The sequence below is a fragment of the Scleropages formosus genome, chromosome 16 (assembly GCF_900964775.1).
Source record: "Scleropages formosus chromosome 16, fSclFor1.1, whole genome shotgun sequence".
NCBI classification, from domain to species: Eukaryota; Metazoa; Chordata; class Actinopteri; order Osteoglossiformes; family Osteoglossidae; genus Scleropages; species Scleropages formosus.
The window spans coordinates 24,233,320-24,253,530 of record NC_041821.1 but is presented as its reverse complement, the minus strand read 5'-3'; the positions used below and the strand labels follow the sequence as shown (position 1 = coordinate 24,253,530).

Sequence of the window (20,211 nt, the reverse complement as noted above, 5' to 3'; positions counted from 1 at the left end):
CTTTCCAGCAAAAGAGAGCAAAATTGCTTGCCACTTTTGAGCAGCTTTGGGAAACATCATCACAGGTTCTGGAAGTGCTAGCAGCCAGCAGAGGAGTCTCCATCACCATGCTTAGAGAGGGAGCCACTGTACCCGAACCCACCCTGGGCCAGGCAGTGCTGGTAGACCCCCATATGCAGCTGGCACTCTGTCTACTGTGGTACTTGTCAGAGGAGGAGGCATTCCTCCAAGTGTTCATTCTGAAATGCCTGTAGCATCATATGACTGTTGCCACCCCTGCTAGCTTGGATGCTGTAAGGCAGAATGCACCAAAGCCATTCTGTGGTCACATCAGAGCCAGCCCACCCTTGCTGAGCTCTGGAGACAGACAGCAGCAGCAAAACAGAGGAAGAGGGGAAGGCACTACCCCAGTGACACCAAACTACAGTCGTCTACTAGTACTAGAAGAAATGGGGGCACAGAGCATGCCACTGCAGCGGGTCCACCACCATTCCTTTGTGGGGAAACATCAAGAGGGTGACCCCTTGAGGGAGGTTTCACTCTGCAGGGACCCAACCCCAAATGTGCGCAGCCCTTCATGGTGGGTCATTTAAGAACTTACCACAGCCCCCACTTGCTTTGTTGTGTATAAGGCATGCTTTGGAAAGCCCTTCTAGATATCTTGTTAGTCTTCTCTGTCATCCAAGTGGGGGTGCAAACAGACTCCGGAGGCCAACCCAGAGTTGGCAGTGGTGCGAGGCTTCCTGCTGTCTGGGCGATGTCTATCCTGGACTGCCATCACCCAGCATGGAGCCAACTTGAAGTCCTTACTGCTCCCAGTGACACAGGCGTGCATTGTGAGGGGGCTGCTGTACCAGCAGTGGCAGCTCCTTGTCCCCTGTACTCTGGAGGTACTGTGGTGAGTGTGTGGTCATGCTGGGATCAGGCACTTCAGCAGTTGCACTTGGCAGGCTGCCATTGGGTTGTGAAGCTGCTTGTGTGCTGCTCTGATATATAGACCGTGCCCAAGGGGTTCAACAACTCATAGATTGTGTGTGGAGACACTCTGGGACCCTTTTCAGTAGCTGTGGTACAGCTTGGAGTCTGCCCCAGAAGTAGACTTTAAGCATGTGTAATACAGGGTGGCGCAGTGGTTAGCATTGCCATCTTAGAGGGGCTTGGCTAATCAGGCGTAAGTTGGAATCCTGCTCAGTCTATATAGGATTTCATGTTCTCCCTGTGTCTGTGTGAATTTCCTCTTGGTGCACTGGTTTCCTCCCATAGTCCAAAGACATGCAGTTCAGGTGAATTGGCAACACTGAATTGCCTGTGTGTAGCTACCCTGTGATAGACTAGCATCCTGATCTGAGTGTACCCCTCCTTGTTTAGCACCCAGTGATTCTGGGATATCTTTTGAGCCACCATGACCCAGACAAGGACAAGTAGTTAGTGAAACTGAGTATGTTAATATATTGACAATTTTGTATTTTTTCTGTGTTACAAGAGTTAAGTCTTTATTTTTTAACCAAGATATCTGGTGATTAAGCATAAGGACTAACAAATGCCATTTTATGTGCATCTTAAGGAAGCATGGATAAGAATGTTAAATGTTTGAAAAATATAATGTATACGGGTTATACATTTATTTAAATGCACAAAGTATTAGTCTAGCATTTGAGCTATAGCTACTAGTGAAGAGTTGCGAGTGAACATCAAGTTGTAAAGTTAAGTTCTACAAATTGAGAAATATTTTGTCCATTGATGTTGTAGCATGTGGGGAGAAAGAACATCACTATGCATACACATATATATGCAATACAGCATCACTATGCACATGGATGCAAATGCCCACCAAGTACACAGTAACATTCACACTCATTGCACACGCCATACACAACACATCCCCCTCTCCCTGACAACAGCATATGTGTCCCTGCCCCATAACATGACCTGTTATAAGAATCCATTTGTTCACAGTGAGCTGATTTTCATCCTGGAGTGAGAGATGGGGAGGGACTGGAGACCTAGGGCTCTAGTCACCTCCTACTGTTCTGATTTCTCTTCACTCTTACACTTTGCCCAGGTGAAAGAGTTTAGTAATAAAGCATAACTGAACTTTGAAATCCTGAGTTTGTGTCCTCTTGTTAGAACCAGGCTGCTGTCACAGTGGTTCCAAAACCTAGGACAAGAGCAACTCGATTGCCATGAAATACATGTCTCTGCTCCACCTTCTTGGCTAACTCACTGGCATTCAACAACAACAGCAGGCAATGCAACAACAGCATCAGGCAGCAATATCAGTAGCAGTTGTTTTCCTTTTGCACTGCTTTTTGTTGTTACTGTGTTGCCCAGTGTTGCTGTTGCATTGCTCACCAAACAGCTGTTCCCAGCTCAGTTATTGAAAATGTCCTTCAAAGGAGACCTAGAGACTTTTTTGGACATCTTTTTAATGCACCACCCTAACATTCCACTTGACCAAAGAAGAGTGGGTCCTCCAGTTGACCTTCCTGCTCTCCAGCGAGGACCTGAGGCCCCCCAGTCAGTTCCCTGTGACAGCCACAACTGACAGCTCTGCCCTCTGGGCAGCAATCATGAAGAGAGTAGGTCTGAGAACCAAAGGCCACAAGAAGAAACTGAAGAGCTTTCCTTGTGAAGAAGTCCAGAAACCCTTCACCCTGCAACAGCACAACTCCAACATCCTGGCTGCTACTGAAATTGACAAACCGATGCAGAATCACTGAGCTTGTTATACTAGATCAGTTTGCCTCTGCTCTCCCAAAGAAGATGGGCGACTGACTGCAACATCACCGGTCAACAACTCTGCTCAAAGGGGTCCAGTGGGCATAGAATCACACGCCAGTCATGGTGGATCAAGCCCAAACAAGTCTTCACATCCCCGCCCTATGAATGCACCTCGGTCTGGGCCCAACCCCAGCCCATTCAACCATACTTTCACCTGAGACAGGGCTAAAGAAACCCATTGGCCATGGACATCCACTGGTCACCTTCCCTACATCCATGTTATAACCAGAGACACTCCCAGGTGGAAGAGAAAGGATAGCTTGCTGGCTCTCTGGAGAAACAGGGCACCCAAGCTGCAACTGTCTCATAATGGAAGTGGCAGTGGCCTCCAAAACCACGGAAACATCCAACCCCTGGGATCATTACCAGGCAAGCGCCTACCACAGCCTAATAAGAGTCAGGTTGACACCAGGCTTTGCGGGACTCCAGTTGCCAGAAATCCATGGACAGACAGTCATCAGGGAGTATTAGGGAGGGAGAGACTAGAACTATCAGGAAGACTGAGTACTGGGAAGAAGCATAATTAGAACAGTTGGCAGAGACTGGGACTTCTGAACTCTTGGTTTCTAGTTCCTTCCCCTTGGCAGGACCAGGCTCTGCTGAACTCCAGTCACCAGCAATCCATGGTCCAGCAGAACCAGGCTCAGGCAGTGCTACCTGCACTTTCTCCTTGCAATATGCACTCATTTGAAATGAAGTGCTGGTGTTGGATTTTAAGGATACCATGGGCAGCCAAAAAAAAACAAATTTGAATTCCCATTCAAAGCAGAAATAATGAGATTAAAATACTTTGACAAGTCACATGAAAATTGGATTCTGTCAAAAAGACTTGGAATAGCTAAAGGAAAAAGAGGAGCTACCAGATTACTGGTCTCAATCACAGCTGCAGTAAACACCTTTCTCAATCCTAATGCTGGAAACAAAAGACAATATGGTGATAATTTATAGAAGTGGTCAGCAAGAGTTCACATCCACTTCCATATGGCACTTGACCAGAGCAGCCAAGAAATTTTTGATATCACACAAAATGAGTCCACAAAATTACCTTCTACCTCAGTCACCTCACCTCCTTCTTTATATGTGACTGTGAATCTGTTTTTTTTTTTTTAACCACTTTGGTAATTGTCTCATGTGAACTTTAACACACTGATGTAATTACATGAATATGAATTTGTTCCATGATCTCAACACAGGAAATGTAGTCATAGACACTACAATAAAACAATTCATGGGAGGTCAATTCCATATGCAAAAGATCAGAATGACAAAAAATTTAGTTTCCATTGTATATGTCTAAAATCTTTGAGTTCTTGCTGTGAAAGGTAAGTTTGCATCTTACATTATAGCAATTATGTACTTGGTGATTATATATATTGATCTCTCAAGATAATTTTCTGAACTATTTGAGCAAAATTCCCTTTTACTGCTTGCCAGCTTTCAGAAGTTCATACACATGAGCAGGAACACTTGTACTTTGGGGTTATTCCTTGTCGGTCTTTAAACAAGGCTCCAGTGTTGTTTACTTTATAGCACGATGTTATACTAACAGGACAGCAAATGTCTACCAGGATGTAATTTGTATGTTCAGATGAATGCAGTTCATTTCTGGCCCATATTGACATACATCTTGGCCCATGATAGAGACTTTTCCAGAATAAATTATTCAGATGTATAAATAGGTAAATAACTGTAAATAGCTTAACATTGTAAGTCCCTTTGGAGAAAGGAGTCAGCTCAATGAATAAATGTAAATATGATGTAAATTGAGGTTGTTTCTACAGCTGAATAAAAACAAATGTCCCCACCTCTAATCCAAACACACAGCCTGTCTTTAAAAATTCTGATTGAACATAATCTGCTTCTTACATTTATTCATTTAGCTGATGGCTTTTCTCTAAAGCAACTTAAATTGTCAATCAACCTACAATTATTTACCCATTTATACAGCCAGGTAATTTTACTGGAGTAATTTTAGGGAAAGTACCTTACTCAAAACGTAGTGTAGTCGGAGGTGAGATTTGAGCCTACGTTCTTTGGGTCCAAAGGCAGCAGCTCTAACCAGTACACTTCCAGCTGTTCTTGCTACTGTACATCTAGATGTCCCAAAGTTTTTCTACTGCAGCAAAGGAGCCAGTCTCTTAAAATGTACAAGTTTTTAATATCCAGGTATAACTACAGTGGGAAGAGAGGATGGCATTTCTGGCTAACAAAAAGGCAGGTTGAGCAGAGCCATAAGAGTTCATTACAATCACTATTGGGTTCCTGTTAGAATGCATTATTTATTTTAATAATAAAAAAAAGACATTCTACAGCAGAAGGAACCTAGGTGTTTATTGCAAAACTTTCCTTATCTCCACAATTCAAGAATACTTTCACCAAACAGCATACTTTAGGAATAACAATCTGGCAGGAAAAAAAGTATCAAAACTGAGGCAGTGCAAAGGCACAAAGGAGAGTACTGATCCACAAAAGCAGGGTGTTGCTACAGCAAGCGCACTGTCTTTCCCGTGACTGTCAGGTAGTCCTCATCTGTCAGGGCTTGCAGGGCCTCCTCAAACATGTCCTTTGTTATAGCCTGACAAGTTATTAAAAAAAAAAAAAAAAAAAAAAAAGAAAAAAAAAGAAGTTAAGACAGGATCTCACCAGTTTCCAGTTAACCTGAAACAACCCATCTTCCTCTTGGTGTTATTGTCTGCTTTGGGATTCAGCAACTGTTCCCTAATTGTGACCATCATACCCAAAAGTGGGAAACCAGCTGATATTGAACCTTAAAATGTACAGGCTCATATTTTATGACAATTTATGGTCTTATATCAGCCTTTATAATCAGATTTTGCTATGGGGCTGGGGCAAGGTAAATAATGACAGCTGCCTAAAAACCTTTTAAGTATTTCACACAGCTTTTCAAGGATGAGAAGCTACCAATGTGGCAATTACTTGCTATAATTTAAACAACCCTTTTCTGCCAAATCTTCTTGTACTTCTAGCTGCTGAGTGACACTTTTCATGCACAATTCAAATCATTGCATTGAGGACCAAAAAAGAAAAAATAACCAGCATTTTCTTTTTTCTTTAACCACTCCCGACTAATAACCTACCGACTACATGCCACTGACTCGTAAAAATGTTTGAGCGTGTCAACCACACAATCAACTTTGATATTCATAAATTTTACTAAACATAAGTGAATACATACAACATCAGACTGTGCACGAAGATCATCAAAAAGCTGCTGGTACTTCATAGTGGGGACTTTCCCTTTGGACTGTATCAGCCGTTTCAGGGCCTGTGCGAGCTCCTCTTTGCGCTTTCGGGCTGTGGCACTCATTCCTGTTGGAGGAAAGAAGCAGAAGCTCTGGAGTTCACCTCCTATTCATCTTAGTTATCAATATTACTTTTATAATCACACTTATTAGCTGACAAGAGTAACCACCAGGGCCTACAGCCCCCCTATGGTGTGCACTTCCTTCTCTTGATGGAATGCCTGTGTCTCACCTACGTAAAACTCACCGAATATCAGAAAACTGAAAACAGGCTGAAAATTTTTACCATTTCCAGTTTACCAAAAATATCAGGTAGGCAGCAATATTAAACTGAGAAATGAGTATACTTCTGAAAACCAAAAGCAACACCAACACATTAAAGGCATAAACTCAAGAGCAACTTTTCAAGAAGTGAAGCCATGTTGCTGTGGGCTTTTGCAATGCCTACAATGATAAGACTTGTCTGCTGACTGCAAGTCTTGAAGGGAATGACTGCAGCGCACAATACCTGTTGTCAGAATGGATATGTCCACAAATCCAGTCCTGGGGTCAGTGGCCGACTGCTTCAAAGCTTCACGGTGCAGTCGTTTTGCCTCCTCCACGTCGATGGTCTCCACCTTGTCCGAGAAGCGCACCTTGGCATGAGCTTCTGCGAGCCTGATAAGAGACTCCAGCTGCCGAGGGTAGGCTGAGACCATGCCTCGCCCGCTGCCAATCTTCCTCATGTCCACATAAGCCTGACACAAACACATTTTGGATCTACCATCAGCACCTATTACAAATATGACCATACGCTGCAGAAAAATCTGTATAAAATACCTTGATCAGTGCCTGACTGGCTTCTTCACTCAGTCGGGGCTCTATGTAGGAGCGAGCGTAAGCTACATAGTCTTTGAGCATGGCCATGTCCAAGAACTCCTCCTCCAGCTGCTCTTCACTTTGGTAATACAGAGACACCAAATGGTGGGCAAGGCGGCGGTCATAAGCCTCATCTTGGGGATCCAGCATCAGGAAGATGAGATCAAATCTGTAAAAAATAATGTGTTTAGAAGATTAAAACATACTTCTAAATGTCAAAGATATTGTAAGTAAATTTGGCAGACAGTTGAATGAAGCATGACTGCAATTAACTCCTGTGGAGAAAGACGTGAAGGTAAAATGCATGTTTAAGTTGATATTGACTTAAAAAAAAAAAAAAAAAAAAAAACACTGACCCCCCTTCTCCCCATTCTGTAGGGACTAACATGTGGCAATGAATTCCTTGGGCCAGTTAAATGAATTCTCAAAGATAATTTAGAAGTCCTTGGATTAATTTAACATTCTACCTAACGAGAAAATTGCCTCATTGACCTCAGATGTTTTAACATATTTAAAGCAAAAACTTACCTGGACAGCAGTGTATGTGGGAGCTGGATGTTCTCAATGGTGGTCTTCTTGGGGTTCCACTGAGACTCTACTGGGTTGGCTGCTGCCAAAACAGAGGTCCGAGCATTAAGCTGACAAATGATCCCAGCCTACAAAAAGAAAGGCACTGTGAATACATGGCTGTGTACACATCCATTTTGGCAGAAAGTGATAACCAAGATCCTCTTTTGCATCTGGGAGGAGATACTGTGCCTTAGCAATAGAGAGGGTCTGCTGCTCCATGACCTCATGAAGCACCGAGCGTGTGCTATCGCTCATCTTGTCAAATTCATCAATGCAGCAGATGCCATTGTCGCTGAGCACCAGGGCACCAGTCTGCAGGACCAGCTGCCGTGTCTCGGGATCCTTCATGACGTAGGCAGTTAAGCCCACTGCACTGGAGCCCTTGCCTGATGTGTACTGACCACGTGGCACCAGGTTGTAGACATACTGCAGTAACTGGGATTTGCTAGTACCAGGGTCACCACATAGGAGGATGTTGATCTCAGCCCGGAAGCCCCCCCGGCCAGTCTGGCTAAAGTCCTTCCGTGTACCTCCAAACAGCTGCAGCAGGATACCCTGTGAAACACAGCATATCCTCATTGTCAAAACTGCCACAACAAAACTATTTCTTTAAATGAAAGTCAAGTGGACAAAAACTAAGTTTACAGTTATAATCCACCTTAGTTTAAAAGCTACAGTAACAAATGACATGTGACAATAAAACAAGTTAAACTATATGAAGTGTTTGACTCAGTTGAACAGCCACATCCGTAGCTGAAACAATGATATTGACAAATACAACCAAGTGGTACTGAAGCAGGTGTCAAGCAGAGGTAATTATGTGCAAACGAACACACCTTTTTGATGTCCTCATGTTCATAGATGCTGGGTGCAAGTGCAGAGGACAGTCGCTCATAGACATCAGGTTTAGCTGCCAGCTCCCGCAGGGTGCGAACTCTCTCCTCTGTGAACAGCTTCTCCTCTGCCTCCTCATCCAGGCCATGCAGCCGTTTCTCATGTGTCTTGCGGAAGTGGATGGCATCTATGTGGGTCTTGTAGACCGACTTTACATTGCTCTGCCGAGGGTTCAGCCGAATGGGCACGGCCCTGTATATTCCTAGGTGAAAAGATGAGGGTGACGATCAGGAGGTCAGTTCATACCATATAAACCGGCCCTGTGGGAGTCCAACATTTTTAGGCCACGAAGCAGTTAAGTTCACTGTCTCTGGTCCTTATTTGTGTAGTACTGTTAAAGATGTAATTACAATAATTAACACCCTCAATACTGCTCTTAGACTCTGCATCCAATAGTACATCGTTGATGTACTTAAAAATTGAGTTACACAGGGTTATAGTACTGGGAGAACTACTGTTCTCTCTTGATATAGGACAAATAGGGAGAGGTCAAAAACAAGGCATGAAACTAATTTCCACTCCTAATACAATTAAATGACATTACATCTGCAAATACCACAACAATCTTTTGAGATGATTTTAAAAAAAAAGAAAAAAAAAGCTGTTAATGGACTGAGGAAATAAACAGTACTTCATTTCGGAAATAAAAATATATTAATTTATTTTACTTCCACACCTCTCAGCTGTTAAGAACCAAATGGGTGCTCTATAGGGTAATGTGACCACCACTTAACTTCTCAAAATTCAGATTTTTAACTATGCAAAATTTGCATGCCCAGGAGAGTTGGGCAGACAGCTGACCTTTTTACCTCCAGTTGAAACCTTGGGATTCTTCTTTCTTTCACTGCCTGCTCACCTTTTAACAATTTTAATAGTGGTTTGTTATTACTAATGGTACTTGTCACATATCACTCTACTTTTAACACAACTGTATATTAAGACACTGATGCATCATAGGAAAAGGATGCAATCTATAAATAAAACTGAGTATTTTATGCTGTACTCTACTGGACCTGCTAAAAGTTATCACTTGTTCACCTGTGATGTTGACTCGGTCTCCAGGCTGTACTTTGTCGACCAGGTCATTATGGGCATACACCACTGTGGTGTGTGGCGTCTGTCCAGCAGGCATGTCCTCAGGTGACTCCTGCAGCTTGATCTAGAATGAGAGTGAACAGTTGGATGTGGAAGGGCAGTAAAACAGGATGCATGGTAATTAGGGACATCAATGCAGGACGGGCGTTATGACCAGAAGAGAAACCATGAGCAAAACTGACAATCTCATTTCAACACAGATTAGGTGCTACAGCACCAAAACAAACATCTTAATCCATCCTAGTTCTCATCAAGTTAAATAGGAGAAAATGTGAAGTAAGCTTTAATGTTGCTTTCCAGTCCAAGTTAACCATTTTCTGACTACTACTTTTGCATATATTAGCACAAACTCAAAGAGAGCTCTTACCATTTGCTTGTCTGAGAAGATGGAGCGGTTGTGTATAAGAGCCATGCTGTGGGTCGTGTTACAGTTGCGGCACACAGCTGGTTCCGCAATGCGCCCGCGGTCCACTTCCACCCTCGTGGAGAAAGCACAAACCTGGCACCGGAAAAACGCCTCCTGCATCTCTGGGATAAGCTGGGAGGTCCGGATCACCATACCACTGATGGTAATCAGCTGATCGATATCTAAGGTAAAACCCAGCCCAAAGTTCACGTGACAGGCTCACACCTTTGGTGTCTTACTGTATCATAACAAGTGTCTTTTGTGTGTGCTGAAAGACAAAGTCACTTTGGAAAATAAGTTTTTTTTTTTTTTTTTTGGACGTGAACAACAGGCCTTACCTTCGGGGTTAAGGTTTCTCATGTTCCTCGTTTTGAGAGCATTATAGGGTCGCACTTGGATCTGATGTTCTATAACTGAATCGGGAAAACGCTCAAAGAAGAGTTCGTTCACAGCCATGTCAAAAGTGGGAATAACTTCCTGTAGCACAAAAAGATGTAATAAATACAGGCTCTTTACACTGCAAGTCCAAGTCCACTGGACAAAGGCATCAGCTAAATGATCATTTTATTTGTATCACAAAGCTTCATTTTGAAGGGGGTGCAGGAACAGCCTAGCACTATGAGCCTTGAGAGAGAGACACAAACTAAGGAAAAAAGTACATTCTATTTTTACACTGAAGAGCCTTTAGAAAAAGATATTATAAACAGAAATAAATAACTTGAGTTTAGCAGGACAACCGCAAATCACTGGTTCACAACAGTAAGATCTGACAAAAAACTGGTCTCTAATAAAGTCATCCACATGCCATCTATGGGTAAGTTTGATTACCACAAAATACTTAAATACTGTCTTACATTCACTCTCCAATAATTAAGAAATGTTCTTGCTACATAGCTTTACAGCAAACTTCCTTGGCAAAGCAATAACTAAAGATGGTCACTAACCCTGTATATGACAAAGACTGAAGTTAGAAGAGCCTTTTCAACACAAACTTTTCTCTGCTTTCTCACAGGGGTTACCTGGGGATAGGCGATGAGCTGCCTGTACAGATCTGCATCAAATGACTGCAGGTGTTCACAGTTGACATTCAGCACAGGATCCCCAACAACATTGATCTTCAGAGGAAGTAGAAATCAGTCAGGTCCAAAGACATGGTGAAAAGCAGCAGGGCAATTTAGAGGGAGGTTAATGTACCTCCTCCAGTTTCTGCATATAGAGGGGTTCATTCAGGTCCAATCCAGCATTCTCATCATCTGTGGAGCTGGGGTCGATGAAGCGCTGCAGGAATCTCTGTGTTCAAACATGAATACGAACAGGACACGAATGTCTGTATTCAAAGCCCATTTTCTGCTGTTTCCACCTCATTAGATGCCTCTGAATGCCAGTCCAAATGAGCTGTGGAACAGCAGTTTCTCTACAGCAGACTTTTTTTAAATACCTGAAACTTCTCTTTGCAGGTTCCCACGTTGACATCAGTGCCCCAGATCACAAGCTTCTGGCCCACAGAGTGCTCACTAGCTGGTGCTTCAGGACCATTGGCCTGGTGGACAGACTCAGGTTGAGGTTTTTATTTTTACTCACCATTTCTATTAATTTCATTAAAATCCATTTTATGAATGACATTTAATAAGTTTAAAGAATTTTTTTTTTTTTTTTTTTTTTTTTTTTTTTTTTTTAAGAAGTATGACTTGGCTAACACTCACAGTTGTGATTGTACTTGTTTAATACAGTGCAGACATAAGTAAAAAATTGAACCACAGGTTCTTTTTGAACACAGGCCTTCATCAGCCAAAGAAGGGAAATGTCCACTTACGTGGTCTGAATGCAGGTCCACCTGCCGCGCCTTTCTGACCGAGCCAAGGTCAGGTCTCTGGCGGACTGGGGTCCCACGCAACCCACTGCGAGGGGTACCCTCCACCCTCGAACTGGGGGTGCCATATGTCAACGGTGAGCTCATATCTATCTCATTCAGGGGAGCTGGGAGTGAACAACATATTTCACCATTAATGACAACCATCAACTTCATAAAAACAACTGGTTCTGACTGTGTCGCTAAGATGGGAAAACGGGCTTGAAGTGAAAAGCACCTGAATGACGTGACTGCGCGGGGCTAGAAAAGAGAGAGGTGTCCTGGACTGCAGGACTGCGCATGTCTGTGACCGGAGAGGTTGGCATGGGCTGCAGATCACTGGTGGAGGCGTCATCAGTTCTGCGGCGCCTGGAGGGCGGGGTCAACGCATCCTCGCTCCAAGCTGCACACAAGATATCATCTCACTCTCATAACTCAGACTCTTACAGTAAATGTGAGGAGTTCTCAGCATTTATCATACAACAGCATTGTTTTTGGAATGAAAAAGCTACACTTACGCGTAGGTGGATTACTGCCTCGGGTGCGCTTGCCCTTAGTGGGAGTTGCAGATGGTGATGACATCCTGATCCCTGGAAACATAAAAGATCAGCCATAACAACAACAACCACTGTTATGTATTATTTACCTCTGTTTAGCCGAGACATTTACCAAAGGTATTCTATAACGTCGTTAGCTAAATAAGTCTACAGCTATTTACATATTTATAGAGCTGGGTACTGCTACTGCAGTGTAAACACGTTGACTGAGGGTACCACGTAGGCATTGAACTCCAACCAGAATCTTCCAGATTGCAAGAGGAAATAATCCTAATAACTGTGCCACCTACTAGCCATTGTAAATTAAACAAGAGTTTACGTTCGTTTTCGCTCAACACGACTGTGGCCCTCGGGAGGTTTCATGACAGGAGAAGAGGTACTTTATCCCCTGCAGGGAATTTTACAAAGTTGCAGTGAGTGTTGTTGGCTGTAAACGACGACTAAGTCACGTGTTTGAGGGACAGCAGTTACTGAGGGATCTGAAGGGAAGCGATGGTGGTGGTGCTCAAGAGATCGCGTGCTCACCCTCCCTTGTTGTAATAGTAATGCAATCGTTCGCAGGAAAACGGCTCTTACTAAGTCTCCTACCAAACCCGGGAGTTACTACCGAAACATGGCCCTACAAATACTGAGCGACACCAGACAAGTAGTCACTGATACCGTCCACAAGTACCGCGGGAAGTACGACTGTTGCCGTATAGGTCCTTCCAGACGTTCGCAGAACACACAGCTACAACAAAACGCGAGTCTGTTGTGACTATTCCCTACAGCTGGAAAATCTCATGATACCATTTTAAAATAAAAGCCGCCCAATACGGAAGACCAAACTCTGCCAAAAATTGTTTAAAATTAAACTCGTCGTCGAAAGACAAAGAAAAACAAATGCTACTTGAGTTTGAATTCACAAGACTACAAAAAAGCAACAGTACAATTCAATTTCCAACTAAAAAGGGCAAAAGAACAACCACATCACCCTAAGTTTACATTATATTTGAATGATATTAAGGAAAATGCGTTTCATACCTTTGCCGCACAAGTCTCTACCGCTTATTCAAAGCGCGCGAAAAGTTTTGTGACGTCGATTTCGCGGGGTTTTGACAACAGAAGTCCCAGTCTTGGCGATACACTCGGGGAACAGCTGCGAATAACCATACATTTATTCGGGGGGGGGGAAATCCAACATCAATAACAAAACAAACTGCGCTTTATAATACAGATAAGGCTGATGAATAAGTGTTATTTACAATCCAAACTACGTCATATATTTTCCACATTTAACTTTAACTTTTCACGTTCACCCCTATACTATTTTGGTTTTATCTAAAATATTCGCGCCAAAATAGTGGGTCAGATCCTGGTTTCCGGCGGGAGGGAGGAAGTGACGTAAAAGCCCAGTTAACTATACAATTATGCAAAAACTCCAGGCGGGGGCACAGTGAAAGGAGAAACAAATCAACTACAAAGAAGTTCAAACCAAAGAAAGAGGCAATGTCCTTCTATGAATGTCGCCGATATAGAATTTTTTTCCATTTTGTATGTACGGACACCGATTAATCAATTACGTCACCATCCATAATTGTCTACAACAGCATGTCCGAGCGGGGTCGCGGCTAGCCGGAGCCTAACCCGGCAACACGGCACAGGGCGCAGGGCTGGAGGAGGAGGAGGGAACACACCCCGGACGGGGCACCAGTCCACCGCAAGGCACCCCAAGCAGCATTTGAACCCCAGACCTGCCACACAGTGGGCACCTGCTGACTCGCAAACCCCTCAGTCACCCCAGTGTTAGCCATACTGTATGTGACACATATTTTTCAATTTAAAAAAAAAAAATACAAGTCAATACAGATTACAAAATACTTTTTGACTTACCCTCTTAATTCTCATTTATGAATTGAGTACAAACTTTTATGGGAGGTAACTGATTATACTTAGGTTGTTTTTAATTCTGTTTTGTGGTCCTTAATGTTTTTAAAAGTGTGATTTCAATAATTTGGAGTTTTTCAATAACTTAAATGACCCTTTCTTTGATGAGGAAGCAGGCTGCTCATCTGCAATAAAGGATACATTTATGGAAGAAAATAAAAAACATATATACACAGAAGTATAAAAATCCAATTTATATCCTGTTACATGGTGTAATCCTTGTATTCAGAGGAAATCCTCACTTCATGTGACTTTCTTTTTCCTTGCAGTTTAATTCCCTTTCAGTTCTTCCGCCATCCACTGGAGGGAGACGGTCAGTTTTGAGTTACCCTGAAACAGATGGAGGTGCAGTAAGTAAGCGGTGCCATGAGTTCTGGTCAAAGGCTGCATGACCCCCACATTTGTCTCAGCTGTCCAATGTGCAAATGACGTGATCAGGCCTCATTACTGATGTGCTGGGGTTTTTAACGAAGCCTAGATTGCCACCGGATGTAGATATTGTGGGATCAGTGGACAGAGCAGTACTCTGGCACATGCAGCTTGTGCCTCCCTGGGTCTCTGCAGTAAAGTAAATTAAAATGAATAAGAGTTCCTTGGAGGTACCTACTGTAGAAATGATCACACTGCATTCCTACACGGTTTCACAATTATGGCCTTGATCTGTACAGCCAGCTGTTTCCCTTGTCAAAGAATCTCCTAAACTGTGTGATACACACATTCAGCATTCGCTACAGATGTCACTATAAAAATATTACCTCAGTAATACATTTTCCTGCTAAAAGCACACTTAGCCCTCATACAACCAAGTTCAGTCTAACAAAAAAACACTGGAATGATTTGTGAAAATGTATGCTATTTTTTTCATGCAGGAGGGTTATTATTCAGTCCAAGTATATTTTTTGTCCTGTTAAACAGTCATTTAACTTCCACAAATAGTATTTTATTCGCAACCTACTCCGTCTACTTACCCCACAAATGGCACAGACACTATTCCTATTTTATAAGAAAACCAACAACTATTTATTTCTTACATCTTACCTCCTACCATATCAAGAATCTCAGCCAGTCAGTACCCTTGATTAGTTCAATATACATCACTATTGAAATGAGATGAGATTCAATACTACTACTGCTACTACAGTTATTACTATTATTATTATTATTATTATTATTATTATTATTATTATTATTATTTAGCTCTTCTAAAAAGTGAGTTACAGTGTTAAGTTACCAGTGATTTACCCATTCACTGCATTAATTACCCCGGTTATATGAAGAACTGGTGTACTTGAATTCCTTCTGAAATTGTACTGTGGAAAATTTATGTTTTAAAAGTAGAACTACAGAATATAAAAAGTTCAGCCATGTGCAGCTTCAGGAATGAAATTCTTTATCCTAAACAGTATGTAAATGAACATTTAATTTTAATGAAATATTAGGACATTCGGTAGCTGAATATAATATTTAGTTGAATATAATATTTTTTCCTGTCTTCAATGATAAAAATGTAACCTCTTTTTACAAGGAACATGTGTTCAGTTTGACGGGGGGGGGGGGGGGGGGACGGTGGCACAGTGGGTTTGGCCAGGTCCTGCTTTCTCATGGGTCTGGAGTTTGAGTCCTGCTTGGGGTGCCTTGTGACAGACTGATGTCCCATCCTGGGTGTGTCTCCTGCCTTGCGCCCTGTGTTTTCGGGTTAGGCTTCGGTTCGCCACGACCCCACTCAGGACACATGGTTTCAGCCAGTGTGTGTGTTCAGTTTGTAGAGATAAGCACAGGGACACAGCATGTATGGGACCAGTGTCCTGCTGAGTAATAGGAAGTGAAACCAGAGCACTCCTTGAGGGCTGCAAAAGGAAGTGCTGTGTCTTTAAGATTACTCAGCAAAACTCTGTTGCGCTGCATAGAGAGCTCTTTTTTTTTGCTCCGTGGAAAGATTCCAGCTTTTTTAGCCAAGTGCTGTAAGTTTTTCTGGGATGCCACACCTCCCACTCCATTGGTGTTACAGCCCACTCCTCACCCCACATCCAGAACAATCTACAGCGCCCACTTCCCTCATTGGCTGCTATATAACACGGCCCTGCAAGCTGGCCTCTGTCCTGCAGCACCACAGAGACCCAGGGGTAAGTGAGCCAGTTACCCCCCATGAAGCTTCAACTCTCTCAAGGGATGAGTCATTCCTGCAAGGCAAAAAAATCAGAAGCCTCTTGTTTCTCAAAAGTTTACTCTGAAAGACATTACTGATACATACTGACAACTATGCTGGAGGTTGACTAGGCTTCAGGGCTGTCCTCCACTCCACTGGGACAGGTACACACTCATGGCACTGGGTGGTACAGGAACACACACTCATATTCCAGTGGCGGGAAGATACATACACAGGCTGACACAAACATGCACACCCACACAACCCAATCCAAGGTGGAAATGCACATTGATGCATAAAAATTTACATTTATTTCATTAGCTGACACTTTTCTCCAAAGTGACTTACAATTTGATTTATAATTTTTGCTACGATAATTGAGGGTAAGTAACTCAATCAAGGGTACAACAGTAAGAGAAGGGATTCGAGTCTGCAGCTTCTGAGTGCAAAAGGTGGCAGTTCTCTCTCAAACACACACACAGCAAAAGCTTTGTGACAGCATTAAGATTCACGTAATCTATGCTAATGAATATATAAAATTTCACTTCAAACGCCTAGTCTGTCTTTTCATGATGGAGTAATATTTAAAAAGCATTATTATTTAATATTCTCCGCGAGCCACAGGACAAGCGGATAACGACAGCGAGTGCGAAAGAGAAGTATTTCGTGCGATGTTAAAACGTGTTGACCGCTATGGTGTCACGCTCATACCGCCCACAAGGGGGCGTCAGCGACGTCGAAATGACGGTCCGGAAAATCCCAGAAAGCGATCATTCCTGCGAGAGAAAGTGACCCCGCGTGCGCACAATCACACCAACACATACTCGTAAAAGTGCACCTCAGACGTGCAGGAATGCAGGTTTGATTCGAGATTAGATTACATGATAAAGGACTTTTAATGGAAACAAAACCTATAATTAAAATGTAATTTTGATTCTATTTTAAACAAAAAATCTCCTGTGGAAACCTACCTTTGGTTAGCAAGCCCTTCAACGATGGTTGGCTTATGTATAGCACAGAAGAAAGTAGGTGTAATTTACACGTGTGTTACATTCACGAGCGGCCGAAAGCAGTGAATATGAAGACGGGACTGCTTTTGTCACTCATTTTTTCTCAGAATGGATATTACTGCGAGGAACGATTATTACATTTACGAACTTGATCTGCTGTGCGTTACTTAAGGGTAAGGCTCGTGCCGTGTTTTGTAGTTGACAACTTTTATATAAAATGTGACATAAAGCAGCGATATCGGAAAACACGAAGCAACGCTTCAGGAAAGTAAGGCTCTGCCGTTCGCGTGCCCGCGGCAGGGGGAGGAGAGCGCCCACCCTCCGCTCCTCAAATAGGAGCCGGACCTCTCTGGCTTCCTGGAGGGGGAGGCGAACTCGTGACGTCACTGCGGCGGGTACATAAACAGCACGCGCACTTGAACACTGTCAGACTTGCCAACGTTGTTTTTGACAGTTCGTTGGGCTTCAACTGAGTTTAAGTTGCGACACAGATTCGTATTTTGGGATATATGTATACTTTAACTGCCCATTAGTAGCAAGTCCTTCGGCGTTTAAGCGCACCAAAAAAGGAAAAAAAAAAAACTTTTTGGAACTTCCGAGCAGGTGTCTCGCGAACCGCTCTGCCCTGTTCTGTCACAGACTGCCCGAGGGGCCGAGCACGGGGACGGGAGAGCGCGCGCGCGCACTTGTCGAGAAGCGACTCGCATACTTGTTGCAGACGTCGAAACAGGTCCGCGATAGTATTTCCGTGAAGGCGCAGAAGAATCTACATTAATGAGTGTCTATAACCTGGACTCGGAGTGCGTCTCGCCACCATGCAACATGACCTGGGCGATGGAGCCTGCCAACTTTTATGACAGCAAACTGAGCACGTTGCAGGGCTCCTGCAAGCCCGGGCGCTGCGCGCCCGCGGGGGAGGACGGCAATCTGGCGGAGCTCAGCAACGCCCCCGCCATGTACGAGGACGAGAGCGCCATCGACTTCACCTCCTACATCGACTCCATGTCGTCCGTCCCCAACCTGGAGCTGTGCAACGACGAGTTCTTCGACGACCTTTTCAACAACAGCGTGAAGCAGGAGAAGGTGGACATGGGCAGCCTGCCGGACAGTGCACGCATCTCGGCCGGCGCGAGCGCCGTGGGCGAGGGCGCGCACAAAGAGCTTCCGAGGAAGCCGGAGGACAGCTTCGGCAGGGCCGTGTTCGGCGCGCCGATCAAGCAGGAGTCCGACTGGAGCGACAGCGACGTCTCCTCGTCCCTGCCTTCGCAGATCGAGACTTGCGCGCAGACCACGGTCACCATCCACACGGGTCAGCCCACGCCGCCGGCCACGCCGGAGCCGTCCACCGGGCACCCGGGCGTCCCCAGGAAGGGCGCCAAGGAGAAGGGCAAAAAGACTGTGGACCGCCACAGCCCCGAGTACCGGCAGCGGCGGGAGAGGAATAACATCGCGGTGAGGAAGAGCCGAGACAAAGCGAAGCAGCGCAATCTGGAGATGCAGCAGAAGATGATCGAACTGAGCGCGGAGAACGAGCGGCTGCACAAGACCATCGAGCAGCTTACGCGCGAGCTCACGAGCCTGAGGAACTTCTTCAAACACGTGCCGCCGAGCGCCGCGGGGGTCGAGTGCCGGTGACGGGCGGACCTGCGGACGCTCTCGGACTTCTTCTATATACCTCATCTCAGCGTCGTGCGGCAGACGCGCTGCACAGGAGCGGACAGTGCTCAGTTTGTGCCGGCACTGAGGACGTGTACCGATCCATCTCTCCGATGTCAGTACTGATGCTTAGTGGCATAGCCGCCATAAATCACTCTCTCGGGCAAAGTTTTCTATATTAAATTATTTTACGAGTTCAGTTAAAAATGTAGTCATTCTAGTTACGGTACTTATTTTACAATTACAATACTTTGTATTTTTGTCAGGAAAAACTGAGCATGTTTTTTTATAAGTATAATGTGTATATAATGTTGAAGTTTTGTAAAAATCTATAATAAAAGTACTGGAAAGAGGCGTTCATGCGGTGGTTGATTTTGCGTGGGTGGAGTGGGGCTGGAGGTGCCCACAGTGCTTGTCAGTCTAAGGGAACAAAGATGACCAAGGCCTCCAGGTTCCACCAGCTGAGCTGCAGGGGGCTGTGCTGAAAGGTGAACTTTGTTTCAGGGAAAACTAAAGGTCCCCCACACAGGCTGCAACAATACAAGACAGACAATACATGTAAACTCAATAAGTTTGTGTGTGTGTGTAAGCCGGGGACAGCACGCAGTCAGTAGTGTCACCTTGCAATCAAAAAAAAACTCACTGAGGGACACATCTGAAGCCTATCACTTTCTTTCACACCCCTGAGAAAGGAACTGAACCCCAGTTGCTCCACTAAATATGACCCAGCTACGTAAATTTGTAAACAATTGTACGTAGCTTAGTAAACAAACATAAGACTGTAAAATGCATTGGAGAAAAGTGGCAGATGAATAAATTAAATTCTGTCCACTTGCAATTATAATGGAATACACTGTTTAGCGGACTGAGTTCACAACACCCTTAAGTGCAATAATGTACACAGGACTGTACAAGGGAACCATGTTCTGGTTAGTACCATGGCTACATCTGAACACGTCCACAAATGAGAACATTCACAGTGAAAAAAACTTGTGGGATCACTCACGTCTCACTTAAACAAATTAGCTCCTGTTGTTGCTACCATCCTTTCTGGCTCAGATGGCAGACTTTCATAATAGAACATTTATGTTTATGTACAGCATTCACTGCCAAAAATCATCGGGGGGGGGAGTAAATAAAGAAATCCAGACCTTAGTCTGCAGGTCAAAGGTCACAGAACCCTCAAGGTAAACAGTTTCA

The 20,211-nt window shown here is 44.0% G+C and overlaps 2 protein-coding genes across 8 annotated transcripts; one reads left to right on the top strand and one right to left on the bottom strand.

The window, feature by feature from the left end:
• Window positions 1-4,949: 4,949 nt before the first annotated feature.
• mcm4 (minichromosome maintenance complex component 4) lies at window positions 4,950-17,677 on the bottom strand. 7 transcript variants are annotated; one of them, XM_018751064.2, is made up of 19 exons: window positions 17,317-17,677; window positions 16,451-16,525; window positions 13,297-13,411; window positions 12,235-12,306; window positions 11,955-12,119; window positions 11,681-11,844; window positions 11,306-11,407; window positions 11,062-11,157; window positions 10,887-10,982; window positions 10,206-10,344; window positions 9,829-10,049; window positions 9,405-9,525; window positions 8,309-8,568; window positions 7,662-8,027; window positions 7,431-7,558; window positions 6,864-7,071; window positions 6,553-6,781; window positions 5,978-6,111; window positions 4,950-5,356 (listed from the first exon to the last, which is right to left on the bottom strand). In XM_018751064.2, exons 4-19 carry the CDS (start codon window positions 12,296-12,298, stop codon window positions 5,264-5,266), a joined length of 2,586 nt encoding a protein of 861 aa, XP_018606580.1. In that variant the 5' UTR covers window positions 12,299-12,306; window positions 13,297-13,411; window positions 16,451-16,525; window positions 17,317-17,677; the 3' UTR covers window positions 4,950-5,263. The 7 variants fall into 7 exon arrangements, with proteins under 7 accessions (XP_018606580.1, XP_018606583.1, XP_018606581.1 ...); XM_018751067.2 differs by lacking the exon at window positions 13,297-13,411; XM_018751065.2 differs by lacking the exons at window positions 13,297-13,411; window positions 17,317-17,677 and adding an exon at window positions 14,442-14,757 and having other exon boundaries at window positions 16,451-17,310.
• A 103-nt stretch (window positions 17,678-17,780) lies between these two features.
• Window positions 17,781-19,366, top strand: cebpd (CCAAT enhancer binding protein delta). Its single transcript, XM_029258958.1, has one exon. The coding sequence runs from the start codon at window positions 18,130-18,132 to the stop codon at window positions 18,988-18,990; it is 861 nt and encodes a 286-aa protein (XP_029114791.1). The 5' UTR covers window positions 17,781-18,129; the 3' UTR covers window positions 18,991-19,366.
• The last annotated feature ends 845 nt before the right edge of the window (window positions 19,367-20,211 follow it).